A 20,070-nucleotide genomic window follows, 5' to 3' on the forward strand; every position below is an offset into this window, starting at 1 on the left:
TAATATTACGACATTCAAGCTGTATACTTCTACGCATGCGTATTAAGTAGAAAATGTGAATGGGTGCATGAGAAGTTTGAGAACTTAGTGTTTGAGTGTCTGGATACTCCCTTTAAAGCGTAATAATTCAAACAATATGGTATTTATGGGAAAGGGAAAAGGTCGTAGTGGAAGCCAGCACACTGGAGGCGTTTTATCTGCAACTACCCGCAGAGAAAAGCGGCCTGATGACTACTCCAGAAAGGACCGTGATCGCTCCCGATCGCCAGTGTCAAAAAGACCTGCTATGGAAAGACTCGGCCCACAGGTCTTTATAGTTTCCATTTGTGCTATCACAATTCTACCATAAGTAAAATGTATTTCTACAGTGGTTTAGAAGACTATTACCTTCCATAATCCCTGGGCCCTGGGTGAACGGTTAATGTAATACTAATATTAATAACTAAATAACTAGTAATGCAGCTGGAGTGTGCCATTACTATTAATCTGGGATAATTATGCTGTTTCTAAGACTATGGGACTTTGCTTGATCACCTCCTTTGGGCATGAGTATCAGATTAACAATAATATCCTAGCAAACATCATGATTATCTGGATTATTTCCAAATGGCCTCATATACAAATTTATGTATGATGTGTACAGAATGAAGCAGTTCTGATAGTCCAAAATACCTCTGATCCTGCAGCCCTCTTTTTTTATATATGGATACTGATTTGTAGGGCTGGGAGTCCGAAAGATATTACAGAAAGTTAGGGATTAAACAGAATACGCTACCACATTTCAACTGCTTCTTGGAACTTGCAGGTTGAAATTGTCTATATCCTACAGTACAGCTCGCAGCATAGCTGCATCCAAACCCGGTTTTTATTGCTTATTTGCTTCTTATGAACAGGACTCCCATTCCCCAAGCATCACCTTTATCCAATATAAAAAAGGAAATGACTAACTGAACAGGTACATGGACCTACTGGGGTGTTACCTGTACAGTTAATTATCGTACACAGGTGGCTCACTTCATTATTTTAGAATTAACATATAAATAAATAGATTAAGTTACAAATATTGTATTAAAAAGAAGTTTTTTATGTACAATGTAGGGTTTGAAATCGACAAGTATTTTTAATTGAATATTCATGATTATTAAATTTTTAAGGAATTTGTGGATGCATTAGTTTTTGATTATGCATGCATTTATATGGAGAGATAGTTTTGGCATTTTAATATTAATTAGAATTGTTTTATGACTTGTATGTGTCAATTTATATATTTATTACTTACGATTTTTGAAATATCTTCATAGATTTTTTTGTTGTTTAATTACTTGTTTTAAAAAAATATAATTAGAAAACTGTATTTTGTTTTATTAGTTGTACAAACATGCATTTATCTCCACATGATGTTTTAAAAATCTGAATTTATTTGAAATGTAATCAAATTCAATTTTACTTAATTATTGACAAAGATACATGTATCTGGTTGTAAATTAACCAAAAAATATTAAGTTAATTTGAATATTCTTTATTTACAGTTCATTAACATTTACATGTACATGTACACATTCACAGGCACATTAAAACCTGCATATACATGTTTATTAGTTCAGAGTCATGTAAAGAACATATTTCAAGTTACAGTCGAACCTCGATAGCTCGAACTCCAAGGGACCATTGAAATGTGTTCGAGTTGTTGGGAGTTTGAGAAATTGAAGTTCAAATATTTCTGAATTTTTTTCGTTGCTGGTCCTAGTTTGACTTTATCGTTAGAAATTGCTTACTTCTTACGAAGATGTGTTAGTTTATGGATCCTTTTCATTCCCTTTCGGAAGATTATGTTGATTTGTGGACAATAAAAATGCTGTGTTCACTTTTAAAAACGTTCAGAGTTCGAGTTCCTTGGTCAATAATTTGTTTCATCTGATTTTCTTTCATGCTTTCATCATACCGACTTCGGAACATTCTTGAACTTTAATCAGTACTATGTTAAGTTCAAAACTACCTAATTAGTGATGACTTAAGTATTACCTGTAATTAACTAAAATGACACTGAGTAATGATAGGGTTTCAGTTTTTCACACCTTTTATTATCCAAGCTGACAAAATGGCTGACGAGTTCAAGTTAGTGATGGTTATTCTCTAAGAGTTACTACCGAACGGACCAACTAGTCAGTTCGAGTGTACGAGAAATCCATGGTTATTTATATTGATTATATAGGAGAAAATTTTGGTACTTTGAATTGTGTTCGAGAAATCCCGGGTGTTCGAGCCATCCGAGTTCAAGCGAGTGAAGTTCGACTGTAACTGAAATTTGCTTGTTAGATGTACTGCAAAATTACCAGCTGGTGTTTATGTGCATGTACATTTGACATTGAACATACCAATGAAGATAAAATACCAAGATACAAAACCTTCAAGTTGCTAATTACAATTTGATTTCAATTAAAACCAAGATTTCACTTTGAAATGATATGTGTGAGAAAACTTAGCCTTCTTTAAACCTCCAAGGTGGAGTTCTAGTCACCCTCTTTAAACAAGAGGACACCTACATGTAACTTCATAGAAGTCAATACAATCAAGCAAATTTATGTCCTTCATATACAATTTTGTAACTTAGAATCATGTCAATTAAACCTGATCAGAATATTCAAACTTAAAGATATCAAAATGCATTTTAGCAATTACTTTTGTACCATCACCCTTTAATTGTCCTATAATATTGTCAAGTTCGTTATTTAGTTATTCATTTTACTCTCCCCCCTTTCTGCACAAAGACATTTGTAAGTGTTCAGAGGAGGTGTCAATCAGGTATAATGCATGCAAACAATTTTAACACAAATTTCCTTCTGACTACAGAATAACCTGTGTATTTAAAAAAAATGAAACATAGCATCACTGAAGGTACATGTACATGTTTGAGAAAGTTGCGTTAATTTTTTGTAAAATTAAATAAAAAAAATAACCTTACTTTTGTCAATTCTGCAGAAGATGGCAAAATACCGGTAGACAAACACAGGAGATCCACTTAATATGGTCCACTAATTTACAGTTTAAATCACATACAATGTATTGGTAGCTATTTTCCTTCTATTGACCAGCATGTAAATTTGAATAGAGTTCACCTTTAATATGTGGGAACATCTCGAAACATTATTTCAACTTAGTTTATCTACTGAAGTAAAGACATATTATAAATATATATTTGTATAATATGTCAATTTTTTATTTATTTTTTTGGTTTATTAACATACTGAAATTAGTTGCTTGATTTTATATATACTGTAATACTTGATTTTTTTTTCAGAGAGGTGACATGTCACCCTCTTGTGAATCCCTAAGAATAACTGTAGGAAATGAAATCTACAAAGACAGACATTCCAGAAGTCCACTGTCAGATAGACTTGGGCCACCAGTAAAGAGGAACGAATCATATGATGACATGAAATACCATTCTGATGCCAGATATGATGAACTTTATGGAAGAGATGATGATAGACATCATAAGAGAGACAGGTATGATAGTCCTTGTAATAGAAGGTCTGATTCATATGAACGAGAATGGAAATCTTCATATGACCGTGATCGTGGCAGAAGGTCGTCTTCCCGTGATCGCGATCGCAGAGATCATGACAGCAGAAGACATGGATCCTATGATCGTTATAGTGATCGAGATAAAAAAGAGTACAGAAGTGAAAGAGACCGACATGAAGATAGAGGAAGGTCTGATTCTTATGATGATCTTCGACATCAACATTCAGATAGATCATCATATGAGAAAGATCGCTCCTCCTATGGTCGAGACCAATATTCACCACCAAGGTACAGAATTCCAGATGCTTATGCTGCATCTTATACCTCTTCTACTCCATATGGGACTATGCCAGTGCAACCAGGTAGTGCTGAACCAAAGCCTTTGAAATCCATTCTAAAGAAGAGTGCACCTGACCCTTCAGCTGCCACTAGAGCCTCTGCCCCAGTTTCAGTTCCATCTTCTGTTTCTTCAGATCCATATGGCCATGGGCAGGTTAAAAAATCAGCACAAAAATCATTATCTAGTCTGCCAGGTATGTCTTCATATATGGATATAGAAGATGAGGAAAGATTTCTCTATGGTGAGGATGAAGAGAAAAACAGGAAAGAAGGTAGTAAAAGAGACTCATCTGAATATCGTAAAGAAAATATAGCTCATCAAACAAGTACTTATTCAGGTGGCTATCCACCATCAGATGTTAGATATCCTCCACAGTATGGACAATCAACTGACTATCAGGAAAGAGCCCAAACACAACAACAAAAGAAAGAAGCAGATTTGTTGAGTATGTTTGCCAGTCAAAGAGGTTCTTCTAATCTGACTCCGACTACACCTTATCCTCCTGCACCTCAGTCTGGTAGTTCTCCTACCGACAAGAAGACAAAATATGACCCAACAATAGAAAATATCCTGAAGTCAATCGGATTTGATTTTGAAATGTCTAAGAGAATGCAAGAAAAGGCTCATCCTACACCACCAAAGCCAAAAGAAGACTATCACCAATATGGAATTGATCAAGCTTCTTCATTCTTGGGAGGAGAGTTTACAGATGACATGAAAAAAGAAATATTTCCCAGCAAAAGTAAACAAGAATCTATGGTAGATGTTTTGTTAAGAGAGGCTAAAATGACATCGCCTACTAGTGATAAACCCAAAACACTACCTGTAAGAGATTCATCAAGAGAAAGAAGGGACTCTCAACCCTCTAGTGATAGAAGTTATTCAAGAGATTCGTACGAGGATAAAAGTAGGCCGTCTGCACCATCAACATCAACATCACAACCTCCATACTCTGCAGCACCTACTTCTTCTCAAGCACCATACTCAGTGTCATCCAGTGCATATCCATCTTCAACTATGCCAGCCTCATATGGGGTCACAACAACAACTGCAACACCATACCCATCAACAACACCATATGCTGTTTCAGGGTTTTCATCGTATGCTCCACCACCAACAGCATATACCACACCACCACCCTATGGTATGCCACCACCTGGTCATCCATCCATGTGGGGTGCACCACCTGGTCTCCCTCGATTCATGCCTCCAAGGCCTCCATATGCTTCTCCTTATGGTTATCCACCTGGCTATCCACCTTATGGGACTCAACCTCCAACTACAACTTCTGATTCTTCAAAGGTAAAGGACTTAACATCTAGCACTACAATAGCTAAACCTACCTTTCAAAAGAAGCAGTCAAATTTGAAAACAGTTGAACTTACTGGTACCAAAGACTTGGTTGAACCAGCTCCAAGGAAAAGTGAAACTAAAACTATTACTGTTGTAAAGAAAGTCAAAAAGGTGGAAAAAGGAAAATCTAAGAGCAGTTCAAGTAGCAGTAGTGTTGTTAGTTCTACAACTTCAAGTTCTAACAGAACAGTGATGCCACCAAAAACTAAAACAGTTGTAAAGAAAACATCAGAGAAACCAAGCCCAAAGCCTAGTCCCAAAATGAGTGACAGAGAGCAGATAGTTATCACCAAAGTTATACTGACTTCAAAGGAAAGAGAGAAGGTTCAAAAGGAAAAAGAACAAAATATTCAACGAATGAAAATTTTAGAACAGGAATTGTCATCATTGCGTAAACAGCAGAATGAGCTGATGAGAAAAAGAAGAAGACAGAGAGATGGCCATAAAGATCCAATTTTAATGCAAAATAGCAAACTACAGGATGAAATTTCTAAACAGATAACCAAACTTAAACAAGAAACTGAGGAAAAGTCAAAGATTTTAAAAGAGGCATCCGTCGATGAAAATGATTCCACTTCTACTCCTAAAAGATCCAGAGAATCATCATCGTCAAGTAGACACTCACCACAAGCATCAGAATCTCGTGCCAAAAAACCTAGGACTGATAGCAGATTAGATCGTAGTCGTTCATCAGATTCAAGATCTTCTGATTCAAAGTCCAAGGATAAGCCATCACAGGTTGTTCCTAAAAAGAAAGAGACAACCCCAACATCTGATAAATTGAAGCAAGATAATAATTCATCAGGGGCTATGAAGCAGACTGATGGCAAGAGTAAAGATGTGAAAACAGCCATCAAAGATTTTAAAGAAACCCAAGAAAAGATCAAAGAAAAGGTATGTGATTTCCTATGTTTAAATTACTGTGAAAGTACTTTGACAATTCTTTCATACAAACAAATGGGAAGTTTCCTGTTCGTTGGAACCAAATTTCGTGGTTTACCAAATACACGAAAACCACAAAACTTTGTACCACAGAAATAATAATACTTTCACAGTGACTTACATGTATTGCCAAAAATGTGCATGCCATAATATATTTATGTGGCAATGGTTTTCAGGGTTCACATGAAATTGCAGTCCTGTGTTCTATCTTTCTTTTAAAAGAATTAAGGAATAGTCAAAGAAAAAGGGTAAAATTTTTAAGATATTTATATAGATCATTTAGCTTAACCTATTTAAAGACTAAATCAATTAAGAACCAGTTTGAATGTCAGAAAGTTCTCCTATCTATTACTGTTGTACAGTATCCTAAGCCCTGTTGAGCTAATGGTATGCTATACACCTGTAAACAATGTCTAAGAAATCTGTTAGCTTTGATAAGTCTGTTGATTTTAAGGCAAAATAGACAGTTTTCTATACTTGTAATCTTGTTTGAAATGCACATTGCTGCAACTGATAAAGTGTCTGGATGTTCCAAAACAAACACATTGTTTAAGAACACAAATTATTTTATTTGTAGGATACTTTCAAACCTTTGCCAATTAAGAAAGTGAAGTATGAGTTCTTTGACCCTGGGAACCACTGGTGTAGAGTGTGCAATATTGTGTGTAGCAATTTGACCAACATGCTGCAACATCTACATGGGAAAAAACATCAAAGTGTAAGTTTAAGTAAGTTTTTGTAAGAATCAGGTAAAATGGGAAAAATCAGAAACATGCATGTCAAAACCTCACCAATCTGATAATACAATTTCACCCAAGGATGCTTTCTCAATTTGAAAAGACTGTTATTTGATCTCTGTATCACTGGATTTGCTCACAAATTTTTCAATGGAATGTTAGAAAAATGAGGTTTTTGACGGAGTTATCTGCCCTTGAAATGTTCATTTTTTGTGCATTTCAGTGAATTTTTAATTCTTTTTATCAGAGTGATATGGAAAATCTTGTCTTTTTCCTTGATTCTGATGGTGCAAATTGACAAAACTTTCAACATGTTTTTTCATGCCATGTTTCACCCACTGCCTGATTCTTACAGGGACTGACATTTAAGATCTTTTTTTATTTAATTTGATTTGATACGGTGAAACCTGTTTAAACCAGACCTAGAAAATTAATTAGAAACTGTCTTTCCAATAGACCAATTACATGTAAATTTTAGCCCTGAATTTTACATGTATTATATTCCATGCATTTTGATCCTGTGTCACTCTAATTTTGGCCTAAGTTGTATCTATTTACGAAGTGTTCTGTACAAAAGAGGGAATGTTTGGACAGGTTTAACTACATAAAATATAAATGATTGGAGATTATTTGTTTATGTAAACATGAATGCAATGTACCAGTATTAGAAATATTTATGTTCTTTCTTGTAGCTGATGAACAAGTATGATAGACCCTGGTTACCAGATGAATTGAGATCAGACAAACCGTCAAAAGAAAAGACAGCCAACAAAGATGATATTAAAGTAGAAGTCTCGCCAATCAAAGGTCCAGAAATCATTCTACAAATGTCATTTGCTGTACAACCTCACTTGGGACACTTACATGGTCCAATGTGTCTGTGTCCCACAAGTGTGGTTTTTCTTGATCATTATGTGCAGTTTATGTATTTTATTTTATATTCCTGAATTGTTCAAATCTCACATACATCATACATGTAATTATTAATGTAAAAAATAATGGTAAAAATGTACTGAGTTATGATGTCTGGCTCAAATTTCTTACCATATTTGAGCATTACATTAGTATTGACTCAATACACGGAACAGATTTGTTCTTTTATTGTTGACAACCATTGAAAGGGTAGAAAGTTTTCCTCTGATCAGGTTAACAAAGATTACATCATAGTAACTACCTTGGAAGAATAGTTGCCCAACATCTAGTGTACCTCACCAATATTGCCATTGGAACTTTTTTTACTGATACAGTACTCACTACATGTTGATCTATTTATGAAATATCTTATTGTCATTTTAACAATCTTTTCCAAATTGGCCTATTTGCAAGAATTACTTATGCCAGTTTTTAGATGAGAACTACTCTCAAACCAGGTATACATATCCTTTTGAGCAAAAGGAGGATTCTTTTTCATTTTGGGGTGAAAACTTTCATCCCTTTTAAATTAATGAATACACTTAAACTGAATCTGCAGTTGGTTGGTGAGGTCTGAAAAATATTCAGTGAGGTAAATAATTTGTGTACATTTCTTCATTTTGCGTGAAAATTCTTATTAAATATTTTTTTTTGTTGTTTTTACTATTTAATGATGGTTGCTTTGGTTTCTTACACAACCACGACAACTACTATTGTTTTTTTTTTTCTGTCAAACAAAATAGGTTCATTAGTTTTTTAAGTGATTGTAGATGGTACCATTGTAGGATTGTAATCTTTTCTTTGTGAACTAATGAGTATAAAGCCAAAAAAGGGGGATGGATGTCATTCATTTAAGTTTAAACTTAATTCTGGTGCACACTTAGTGATCATTTTGTCCATGTATTCATATTTAACAAATTGTGTCCAGGCTGTAACTTTTTATTGTCTTAAGATACATGTATGCTTATATTTTTGCATGTCAGCATTTTTTTGTTCTTAGACAGAAAAAAAAATCCAGAACAAATTTATTTGTCCTTCATAATATGATTTGAAATTAGGCATTAAGATGTTTTCTTTGTGCCTACTTTCTTTCTAAACCTACAATGTATTTAATATATATATAGCTTTTACAATGAACAACTTTAAATGTACTCTTGTGGCCATATGCTGTATAGCAGGTAGTTTTGATGGAGTGCTCTTTTAGCGTATCATAGCTGTCTGTCTAATAATGCCAAAAATTAATTCAACAAATTATTTTTTCTTCGCGTAGGTGCTTTGTGCACCTCTAAGCATCTACCAAAATAAGAAATTTTTTTTCATATACCATTTTGCATAAAAATCGCTTAATGTTAAACCCACCAAAAATTGTGTAAGAAAATTGGATATTTGTTTGGTCCATTTCATATAACAGTAAACATACCTGCTGAAGATATAATTTTTTTCTTGTCACCACATGTAGAAGTTTTTTTTTTATGTTTCATTCGACTGTGTTGTTGATTTATCTACTTGGTAGATCAAAGGATAGAAGTTATATACTTCTTTGGCTGTATGTTTACTAGATTAGCCCTATCAGTATACTATCAAGGAAATCCTAACTTTTTGCATTCTGTGAATTAACCTTGTAGATTATAGCTTTTCAAAGTTTTCTGTTTTCAGTTTTTTAAAAGAAGCACAGAGTATACTTATACATTCTTTTGATTACCGCTATAACCTTGGTTCCCTTGATTACTCCTTAATGGATTGTCCATATTTTATCAAATATTAAGGCCATATTTTTGGAATATGATGTGTAAAATCCAGAATTTTGTGAAGTTTTAAATAATAGGTTCTTACGAGAGACTAACAGCCAAAATATGCATTATCAGAAATTAGCATAAACAGAACTGAATGCTAATTTAGATCAAGGATATCCTACTGTATGGGTATATAAATAGAAATCAAGAAAACCCGTTTTCATGTGTAATTAAAATTATTATGTACATTAATCATATACAAGTACATTGTGAACCTAACTGTTTTCAGTTTGGAATTTTCAGAAGGACACTATAATTTGCTTCATGAAAATTTAATACTTGACTTTCAGGTTTGAATTTGTTTTAAAATGTCAGGTTTTCATTCAAGAGGTGTGTAAGGTATAGAATTATTCTCACTATCCAAGGCAGTGGTGGATTGAATATGTTTTTATGTTAAATATTTGTAAAGAAATCTAATTATTGTATTATTTTTATGAACAGGGCAAGAATTCTTCATGGCCATCAAGGGATACTTCTGTAACCTGTGCAAGGAGCTTGTTGGAGATGACATGAGTGCAGAACACCATATCAAATTAGATAGCCACTATCTGAAGTATCAGGTATTTCATAGTTTGACAACAGTGATTTTCCTACTTTTATTTTTGTTCCAAATTTCAACCCCATTCCCAAAGAAAAATACATGTACATGTATCCCCAGAATTTTCCAAATTTCAGTTGTAGAATTCCTAGTTATGACCTAAAACATCGTTTTCATATCATAATATTTAATTTATAAATTTCTGACCGTTCAGTGTATATCGGCAGCTGCATCTTTAACTTGATGGAAAGCGTTTTCCAAGGATTGTAATTATTTTATTATTTATAAAATGCAAAAAAGTTCTTGCCTTTGAAATACTATTTGCCAAAGTCACAACTTTACCAAACTTTCTCCCATTGGTCCCTGTTCCCTTCCCCATAACAGTAGAAAAATTACTGGAAAATATGCTTGCACAGTAGTAATACTATAGCTTGATTAGGATAGATATAGTATTAGAAAATAATGTTCTAGTACTTGCACTTTTTTGAGCTCATGCCATCACTTTGAGTCTGTTGTCTGTAAACTTTTTACATTAATAACATAAACCAAGTCAACTAAGTTTAACTCAAACAAAACACAAATAATTTATTTTTAAAAGCCTCTACAGAGGATCTCAAGGCTTCTTTAGAATGACAAGCCATGCATTTTATTGTATTTATATTAATTAAAAGTAAGCTGTTAAAATCATTTGTACAAATTATTTCATGTCAAATGTTATTGCATGTATTTTACAAACACCCTATTGCTGTTATCGCTTAATTATTTGGTGGTTCATTTTAGGAATATATCAAAGATAATCCATTCTATGAACAACGTCTGAACTTGGACAAAGCTGCTGGAATATCCTTGGTAAAGGAGGAGGAACTGAAAAAAGAGAAGTCTGCGCTAACAAAGCAAGAACCACAGCAAGAAAATCCTCCTGTCATCAAAGAAGAAAAGGACCCTGCTATAGAAGCTAAGAAGCTTGAACAGAAAAAGAAAATTCAGGCCATATGGGACAAACATATAAAAACTAAACATGAGGAAAAGGGGTCTTCTCAGAATAAAAAAGAGCAAAGTCAGACTGAGGAGGAGAAGGAAAAGGGTGACAAGGAAAAAGGGAAAATACAAATCAATATCCTTAATAAGGGAAGTATTAAACCACAGGAACCTCAGGTTCAGAAAAAAAATCCTGTATTACCCCCATGGAATCCTGTAACTAAGGAACAAAAGGCTCAACCAATTAAAGTCAGTGAGGTAAAAAGACCATCATGTGAAGATGAAGAACCTGCAGCTTTGGATGATTTTATTACAGTTGGTGACAATAAAAAGATACCAGTGGTTTCAGATCCCAAGAAAGTGGTCACTGCTGAACATCTCATTGAAAAGGTCATGGCTAAAAAGGTTAAAGAGTTAGAGGTTAAAAATGAAACTCCAAAGGCTGAGGTAAAGGAAGATGGAAAAGAAAAATCACTAGATGAAGCTACCAAAATGGAGGTTGATTCTGAAGAAAAAGATGACTTGGAAATCCTTGGCATAGATCCAAGCGAAACTAAATTAGTAGGTGAGGTGAAACCCCCACCACCTCCTTCTCAGAACTTGTCATTACCAACAGAAACAAAAGAAACTGATAAGATGGCCACATCATCTTCGGATGAGATGTATACATTGTATTTCTCAGATGATAAGAAAGTTATATGTGATACTGATGAAAAACCCACATCTACTGTAAAAGCTGATGATTTGGTTGAAATTGATTCCCAGGCTAATATCACATATGTTTCTGATGATGAAATCGAACCCAAAAAAGCTGCAGTTATTCCAGATGAGATCAAGCCTGTACCATTGAAACAAGCCAAAGACTCTGATCTTGTAGTTATATCCCTTGATTCACAATCTGAGGACAGTGGTGATGAAGATGTTGTCATGGAAGTTAGACGTGATACAACTGAAGTAAAGGCTGATAAAATTGAAAATATGGAAACAGAAACTATTGTTATCAGTGATAATCAGGAAAAATCATCGACTGATGATACCATGGAAGCCAAACCAATTGAAGTTATTGGAGCTCCAAAGAAAGTAGAGGATAAAATAGAAAATAAAAGCACTACTGCAATTGAGGTGGTTCAGTCCAGAAGAACTGATCAACAAACTTCTCAGAAAACTTCACCAACTGTTCACATCAGGAATCTAAGCAATTTACATGAGCTGAGTTCTGAAGCTAAGGAAGAAGAAAAACCAATTGAGGATACGAAAATTAAAAAGGTCACGTCTCCTACCAAAAAGCGTTCTTACAGAAAGAAATCAGTAGATGTCAAACCTGATAGAAAAGCTACTGTTAGTAAATCCACTAGTAGATCTACCAGTGACAAATCAGGCATAAAAGATCAGAAATCTGATAGAAAGTCAACTGAAAGTATATCTCATAAGGGTTCCCCAAAGAAACACTTGAGTGATAATAAATCTCAAAAGAGTGCTCCAAAGAAACGCCTGAGTGATGATAAATCTCAAAAGAGCGCTCCAAAGAAACGCCTGAGTGATGATAAATCTCAAAAGAGCGTTCCAAAGAAACGCCTGAGTGATGATGTTGTATCTATATCTGATGAAGAGGAACCAGAATATGAGAATGTAGACAGTGATTCCGACTTCCCTGATGATGATCCACAACTCGAAAATATTTCAAGCTCGTCAGAAAAATTTACATCTGATATTCAAGAACTAGAGAATGTATCGAGTGACTCTGAAATAGAAAATGAAAAAGATGATTTGGAAAATATATCAAGTGATGAAATGGAAGGAAACAATGTTATGTTAGTTGATGAAGTTGGGGAGGTAGACGATTTTGTTGATTTTGATTTCCATGATGAAGCAAATGTTGTTGATCAAGTGGGAGAATCAGATGAAGAAATGGAGGTTGATAGAAAGAAAGAGAGAAAGAATGTTGGTAAAATAGATGATTTAGATTTGGAAGTTATATCAGATAATGAAGATGCAGAGTTTAGGAAAAATGGTGATGAGGTTTCAACTGTTGAAAAAAGAGATGGTTCAAAATCAGGTGATGGAGATAAACGGACTGATTGTAACATAGAAAGTGGCATAGCTAAACAAACTGAAAATGAACAGAACAAGAAAGAGGTACAAACAATATGTAAGTCAACTGAGACATCAACTGAAGCAAATTCAGAAACTGACAAACTTGTGGATAATGAGAAATCTAATGAGGAACCCGAAACAGATGTTATTGAAGTTGAAGAAGAGGATGAGGTAGTGCCTGCTAAATCAGCAAGAGGTCAGAAGAGAGGGAGAGGTCGTGGAAGGGGAAGAGGAAGGGGTAGAGGTAAGGGGAAATTTAGTGTGAAAGTGAGTGATTCTGAGGAAGTGGTAGAGACTGAGGAGAAAGATGCTACAAATGAAAATCAGCAAGTTGAATCTGTTCAAGAAGTAACTGAGGAATACAAAGAGCAGAGTTCAGAAAATACAGACTCTGAGGTAACTTCAAAGAGGCCATTGAGGCGTGGAAGGTCTGCAGCAAAAAAGAAGATGGAGTCAGATCTTGAAGATGTGGAAGAAGACAAATTGAGATGTGGTGACATTGTAGATGTGCAAGCAGTAAATAGTGAGACAATAGATAAAGATGACAAAACCAAGTCATTGGCAATAGATTTGACTGAACCACAAGTAGTTGATAACTCGGATGGTTTGAGTGAAAATGTGAAAAATTCTGACAATTCGAATATTACTGAGAATGTAGGAAAAGAAGACGATTCCAAACTGGCTGAATCTTTGAACATTCAGACAGACACCCCCCAAGTAATGTCAGAAGACATTACTGACCCCTCTGCTGTCTCTATAGAGGAGAATGTTAAAGAGTCTGATGTGTGTTTAGTAAGTGTAGTTGAGGGAGAGCAAGTAACAGGTGATTCTATAGAACAAATTCCTGTTGACAGTACTGACAATGACAATGATACTAGTGCAATATTACAAGATGAAAAAATTGATAGTTCAGAAAATGTTGTAAAATTAGATGCAGAACAACCGACATTAGTAAAGCAAACAGAATCCATCATTCCTGATTCAGTTTCTACCCAAAATGTTAATGAACAAATCCAGACAGAAAATAATGCTGAAAAGGATACACAAATGGAGGATCTTGTTCATAGTAGTACTGGGGTTGATCTGGAGAGTACAGAAGTGACGCAAAATGACAATAATAAGGACATTGTAGTCCTTGAAAAACATGACAATGAGTTAGACCACATTAATGATACAAAGACACATGAACCAATGGAAACTGAAATGTCACCTGGTAATTTTGTTTCAGAAAAAGAGGAAACAGTTGATAATGTAGACCCAATCACTGATACAACCATAGTATCAGAAAGTGACACAAATAACTCTTTATCTAACACTTTATGTCAAGAAATTAATACTGACTCCATAGAAACTCATAGTTTAAAATCAGAATTATCTGTACCCATAGCCCCATCAAATGATAGTAATAAAAATAGCAATATCTCAGAATTAATTCATTTAGACTTTGGTAATATTGATCCCATACTCCCAGCAAAAATACTAGATGACTCAAATAGAGATTCAGACAATGCTAGCAGTACTAGTGAAATTAAAATCGATGTTGTATTGGAGGCTATTGACAGTCTAGCGCAAGTGAATCCTGCTGGTACCATAGAAACCAAACAAGAGGAACCCTGTGAAAATCAGACACCATTTACACCAGAGATAGAGAAGATTGCAGTCTCAGTGCCAACGGTCACAGTGGAGCCTGTAGTGTCAACACCAGTGAGAGATACAGAAGTTAAAGATAGTAGTGAAAGTGTAGAAATCAGCCTGAATGTCAGAACTGATGAAAGTCTTGGGGCCTGTGACACAGACAAGGATTTGAGTCTAATGTCATCTCAACTAGGAGGCAATGAAACTGATGCTGATAGTGCTGATCTTGACATTGAAGGTATACTTAACATTATGGTTGATGATGTTGAGGATTTTAAAACAACTAACCATCTTTTTTTCTTAAAAATTCACTATTTTGGGAACGACTTTCATTTTTTTTTTCTTTTTATGAAGAAATAACCTCAGTAATGTGGTGCATAATTAATGTCCTGTGTAGCAGGTTATATTTAAGGGGACACCAGGGGTATTGAGGTTATTTCAAATAGACTAAAAAATAAGAGTCATTCCTTATAATTTACTTTGAGTACTAAAATTCAAGGAGTAAATCATTAAAAGGGTAAATTACAAAATTTGGTCTATGAAGTGATAAATGAAATTTTTGATTCAATCAGAAACCATGTTACTTCTGAAATTAAATTTTTCTTATACGATGATATGATTTTTGAAATATATATTTTTATTACAAGCTTGTCTATTTATGAATATTAACTTTATGGAAGGGCAATGTGTGTGTCTTAAAATTCAATATTTTTTTTTAAATAAAATGTGTGTTTATGATATGTTTTTGAAAGTTTTATTGGGAATCTTTTCTTTGTTGAAAAATAACTGTTTTTATAACATGCATTGAGTTTTTGTAAAATGCCTCAAAGATTATTGAGCAGTTGATAGCATTGAATTGAAATTGGTAACTTTTTTCTTCCTCTTCAAGTTTAATTTAAAAATAATTTCATTAAGTTATTGGTGTATACATAAAGACCAATGAAAATAGAGATAACATTGACCACATATGCCCGGTATACTCAACAAATATGTTTAGGACCACTTTTTAATTTCTTTTTTCAAAATTACAATCTTGATTTATTTAAATTCATAGCAGATAGTACCAGATTTGAGTTCTGTTCTGTTTATTTGTCTCAAATCTGATACTTTCTGCTATGAATTTAAATATTAAAATCAAGATTGTATTCACTTCGAAAAAAAAAAAATTTAAAATGGTCCTTAACTTTTTTTTTGAGTATATTTTATATTTATGCCTTTATTTCTCTTGATTGATATCAGTAACAATGGTTGTTGTAGATGCTATGAGCGAGGGGAGTGGAATCAGTATGGACATGGGAAGTGACTTTGAAGTAGTGGATGAATGTGATTCAGACCAGGAGAATCTGTTGTGATCCATGCATGGAATGTTGTGTACAGAATCCATAACACTTCAACTCTAAAAATAAAAATGAATTCCAGAAAAAATTTAAATTCTCGCTAAGAAGGCCAATAAAGGAACTGGTAACATTTTATACCAGTTCAGCAGTGATACTCAAGGAAACAGATCTCTTTAAATTGTTTGAGGATGAAATGGATGGTACAAGAAATTCACATGGTATTAAAAAGTTTTGTAGAGTTTTTAGTGTAACTATCCACTACTCACCACTAGCTTTTAGAAGAATTTGGAAGGAGATATGGAAGAAGATCAAGTGTATCGATAAAAAACTTTTGGTACATGTTAATTTGAGATGGTAGTTTACCAAAAAGTAAATCTTCAGATACATTTAGTGGGGAAAATGTGCAAAATGGTGCAGAAAAAAAAAAATCCCGAGAATTTTATTGATTGGTAGTGCTGAAAGTTACCTGTAAGGATGATGTCCTAAGTGCATATATGACTGTTTAATTAATCCAACACTGTTTCAAAGTGTATTTTTATACTATCAAGCATGTTTTTTTGTTCTTTTAGTTGTTAATATTGTTAAAGATAAAATAATTGAACTATTCTGATTTTAATGTTAAATGTTGAGTATAAGTTCCTATGACAAAAAATTTATAAAATGTAATTTCAGTTCTCTTTACAACCACTTGGAACACTGTTTACTGTCTGTTTTTTAGTTGTATAAAGTTGTTTGAAATTGTTGATCAGAATATTGTTTGGTGTAAATGATAATGTATGTTTTTATCATGTTTCATAATTTCAGAATTCCATACAGTGATGTAAAGGCAAAAGTTCCCCTGCTCCAAGAATGCAGTAGTAAAATGTTATATTGTAATAGTTCAAGTATTAAACTATGATGTTAGTAAGAAGTGTAAAAGGGTTCTTAATCTTTACATATTTGCTGTCCTTTTTTCAACTGATTGTTTAAAAGATCAGAAAATAAGAAAAAAAGTTTAATAATCAAGTTTTAAAAAATTAATACATCTATGTTATTTAACTAGTACGAAGTTGTCTCTGGTGAACCAGTGAATTTGTACTAATAACAGATGTTAATTTGTGTAATTTTAATGCTAAAGAAATCACCGGTAAGCTATTCTGGTCGATGAAGTAAAATCTATCTGGTATGCTGCTTCGTAACTTGGAACAGGGTTAGGACTTTTGATCATAATATTATTGTACACTTGAATATCTTCATTATTCGATGCTTGATTGAATAAAGGATTTTCATTCATCATTTTCAGAAATATTCCACCATCCTCCACTAGATTAACTATTTCAGAATTCTAATTGATAGATCATATATATTTGAACTTATGGTGCACTATTATCCAGTGGTGGATCCAGAGAATTTGAAAAGGGGGGGGTCAGAAAATAGGTTATGGTTCCATGCAATTATTTGCTTATATTTACTCTAATTTTGCACTAAGTGGAGAGAGAACAAAAGAGGGGTTTCAACAGCTAAAACACCCTTGGATCCACCACTAATTGTCAGAATAAGGCCCTACTTACTAACTGTAGATTCATTAATATTACATGTATGAAAAAAAATACAAGTTAAGTTGGTTGTGGCAAAAAAGGTGATGTAATTTTACTTTTTATTTGGAGGGTTTTAGTGAGTTGCTTCAATGAAAAACTTTACAAAGGATTTTTTTAGGAGGGATAAGGAAATCCAATTGGCATGGTAAAAAATAAATTAAATGTGGGATGCTGCAAGACTCTAAAATGTTATTAAATATTAAATAATACTATTCTTTATATTTATATGATCATCTTTCTATTGACATATATGAAACTTTGGGTTACTGTTTGATTTCATTGCTGTAAGCTCCCTTTTGATTTTTGTATATTTTTTTTTATTTTATGTTTTTGAGTTATGAAACTTTATTTGCGTAAAAGTTTGATTTACTTATAAGTATTTGGTGTTAGGACTTTTAATTAAAAAGAAGTACCCACCAATGGCCCTACAACTTTGGTAAATTGTTCATTTCCATGGGTTATTTTTCTTATTTTTATTAATCATACCTTCTAAAAGCAAAAAAAAAAACATATTTGTCTGTATAATATTTTATTTATTTCAGTTATTTTATCACTTCGATTCTGTGCCAAACAACCTTCCTTATTCAGAGCTATTTTAAATTGAATATTGTTTGATTTCAGGGTTAGACCTATGTGGATGTATCAAGCTGCATATGTGGAGCATTTGTAGAACTTGACATCAGGTTATTATTCCTTTTAAATGGAGTAGCTTTTAAACCTTGCCATACGTAGTTGCGAGACATTTTGTGATAACCTCTTATTTGATTTACAGGTACATTTGGATGTGTTCGTCCGTCTGTCTGTCTCCTTGTACCTGTAAACAGGTCAAAGCATTTATTTCTAACTTTGCACAATTGTATAGCACTATGGCAGACAGATAGGGTGTATGGTTTTCCACATTCTAATAAAAGCACTCCAGTTGTGATGTTTTTAACTTCGCAATCTCCTTTGTTCGTCTAGGTTTTGCTGGGGTTTCGGAATTTTTTATGTTTTTTTTTATGATTTTCGTTTCCAGCTTATTTTTATTGCATGTTTCATTCATGGTAATTTGAAGGCTTTTATCATGCAGAAAGTTTTACGTGCCGCTTTTTCGATAAATTCTGGTCATCGGGGGGAGGGGTGTGTCCTCAAAGGTGAGATTCCAGGCTATTACCCATTTTTTGCCAAAACAAATTCCAACAACAGTGGGTACCGTTCCCCGGAAGCCCCTCCTGGATCTGCCACTGGTATCTTGGATAGTACCTTGATTGTTGTTTATTTATGTTTTGCACAAAATTGGATCCCTTCTTACCCCTGGATCAGCCACTGGTATTGATTGTGTTTGCCTATTCGCTTCACCCGAATGAAAAAGCACGGTATTTTTTTTCCCAAATTTCAAGTTCAGAATCAAAGTTGAAATCTTACCAATTTTCTTTTAAACTTAGGGACCCAGAACTGGTTTTTAATTTGCATATACCGTTTTAGCTTACATTACCGTTAATTTAGATCTAACCACTAGATTGATTGCAATCAGATCTAGGTGAACCTTTCATTAAAAAATAAGATTTAAGTTCACGTAGTATTGTTTTGATGTCGGGAAAGTTTAGTCCATTTTTTTAAAATACAGATCGAATTTAGTCTAGAAAATATCAGAGGGTTGGTCCTATGGTACGGCAATATAGTCTTCGTTGAGACGAATTTATACATCAGCTGGTTACTTTTATCGTGTAGGTCTTTCAACTGCATTGACGTTGTGTGAATTGAACTGGTGATATATCTCGATTAACTTCTGGGCGATTGATCACACGCGGCGGTTGCTGGCTGATAAGGTGCGTGTAATAAAATGAAAACGGCACTCAACGTTGCTGTGCCAGGATTGTAATTCGTGGTACCTCGTTTACTAGCATCTGAATTTGTTAAAAGCAAAAAAAAAAAAAAAACGGTTTACACGCCTTGGGGTCCACCAATCGGCGTAAAAGCACCTTATTTTTTCTTGTAAAAAAAAAACTCTAAAATATCGCATTTGTTTGTCTGGTCGTGTCGTGGTAATTTTGTAACCATGAACCCGTCTGTCACGATATTGGTTCCTAAATGATGATCTTGACACCCTAACACAATGTTGTATACGACCGAAACAAATGGTCATGTTTTTCATTTGTTTTGGACCTCCATGGAAAAAAACATCTTTCTGACTAATGAATTAATTTATGAAAAACCAATTAAATAAAAATCATATGGTTCTTATATGATTTCAATGGGATTTCATATGTAAACAGAGAATGGTTTTCATATGATATTACAAACGTATGATTCAATATAATTTTAAAAGC

The 20,070-nt window shown here is 33.8% G+C and overlaps 1 protein-coding gene across 1 annotated transcript; it reads left to right on the forward strand.

The window, feature by feature from the left end:
- The first annotated feature begins 39 nt into the window (after positions 1 to 39).
- LOC148625719 (uncharacterized) lies at positions 40 to 17,459 on the forward strand. The gene is made up of 7 exons (XM_088569438.1): positions 40 to 307; positions 3,299 to 6,112; positions 6,738 to 6,878; positions 7,590 to 7,704; positions 10,044 to 10,162; positions 10,921 to 15,085; positions 16,105 to 17,459. The coding sequence occupies exons 1-7, from the start codon at positions 137 to 139 to the stop codon at positions 16,197 to 16,199; spliced, it is 7,620 nt and encodes a 2,539-aa protein (XP_088425564.1). The 5' UTR covers positions 40 to 136; the 3' UTR covers positions 16,200 to 17,459.
- Positions 17,460 to 20,070: the final 2,611 nt, after the last annotated feature.

This window comes from Perna viridis, chromosome 2 (assembly GCF_037379345.1).
Source record: "Perna viridis isolate PV_CMFRI_1.1 ecotype Kerala chromosome 2, ASM3737934v1, whole genome shotgun sequence".
Classification (NCBI taxonomy): Eukaryota; Metazoa; Mollusca; class Bivalvia; order Mytilida; family Mytilidae; genus Perna; species Perna viridis.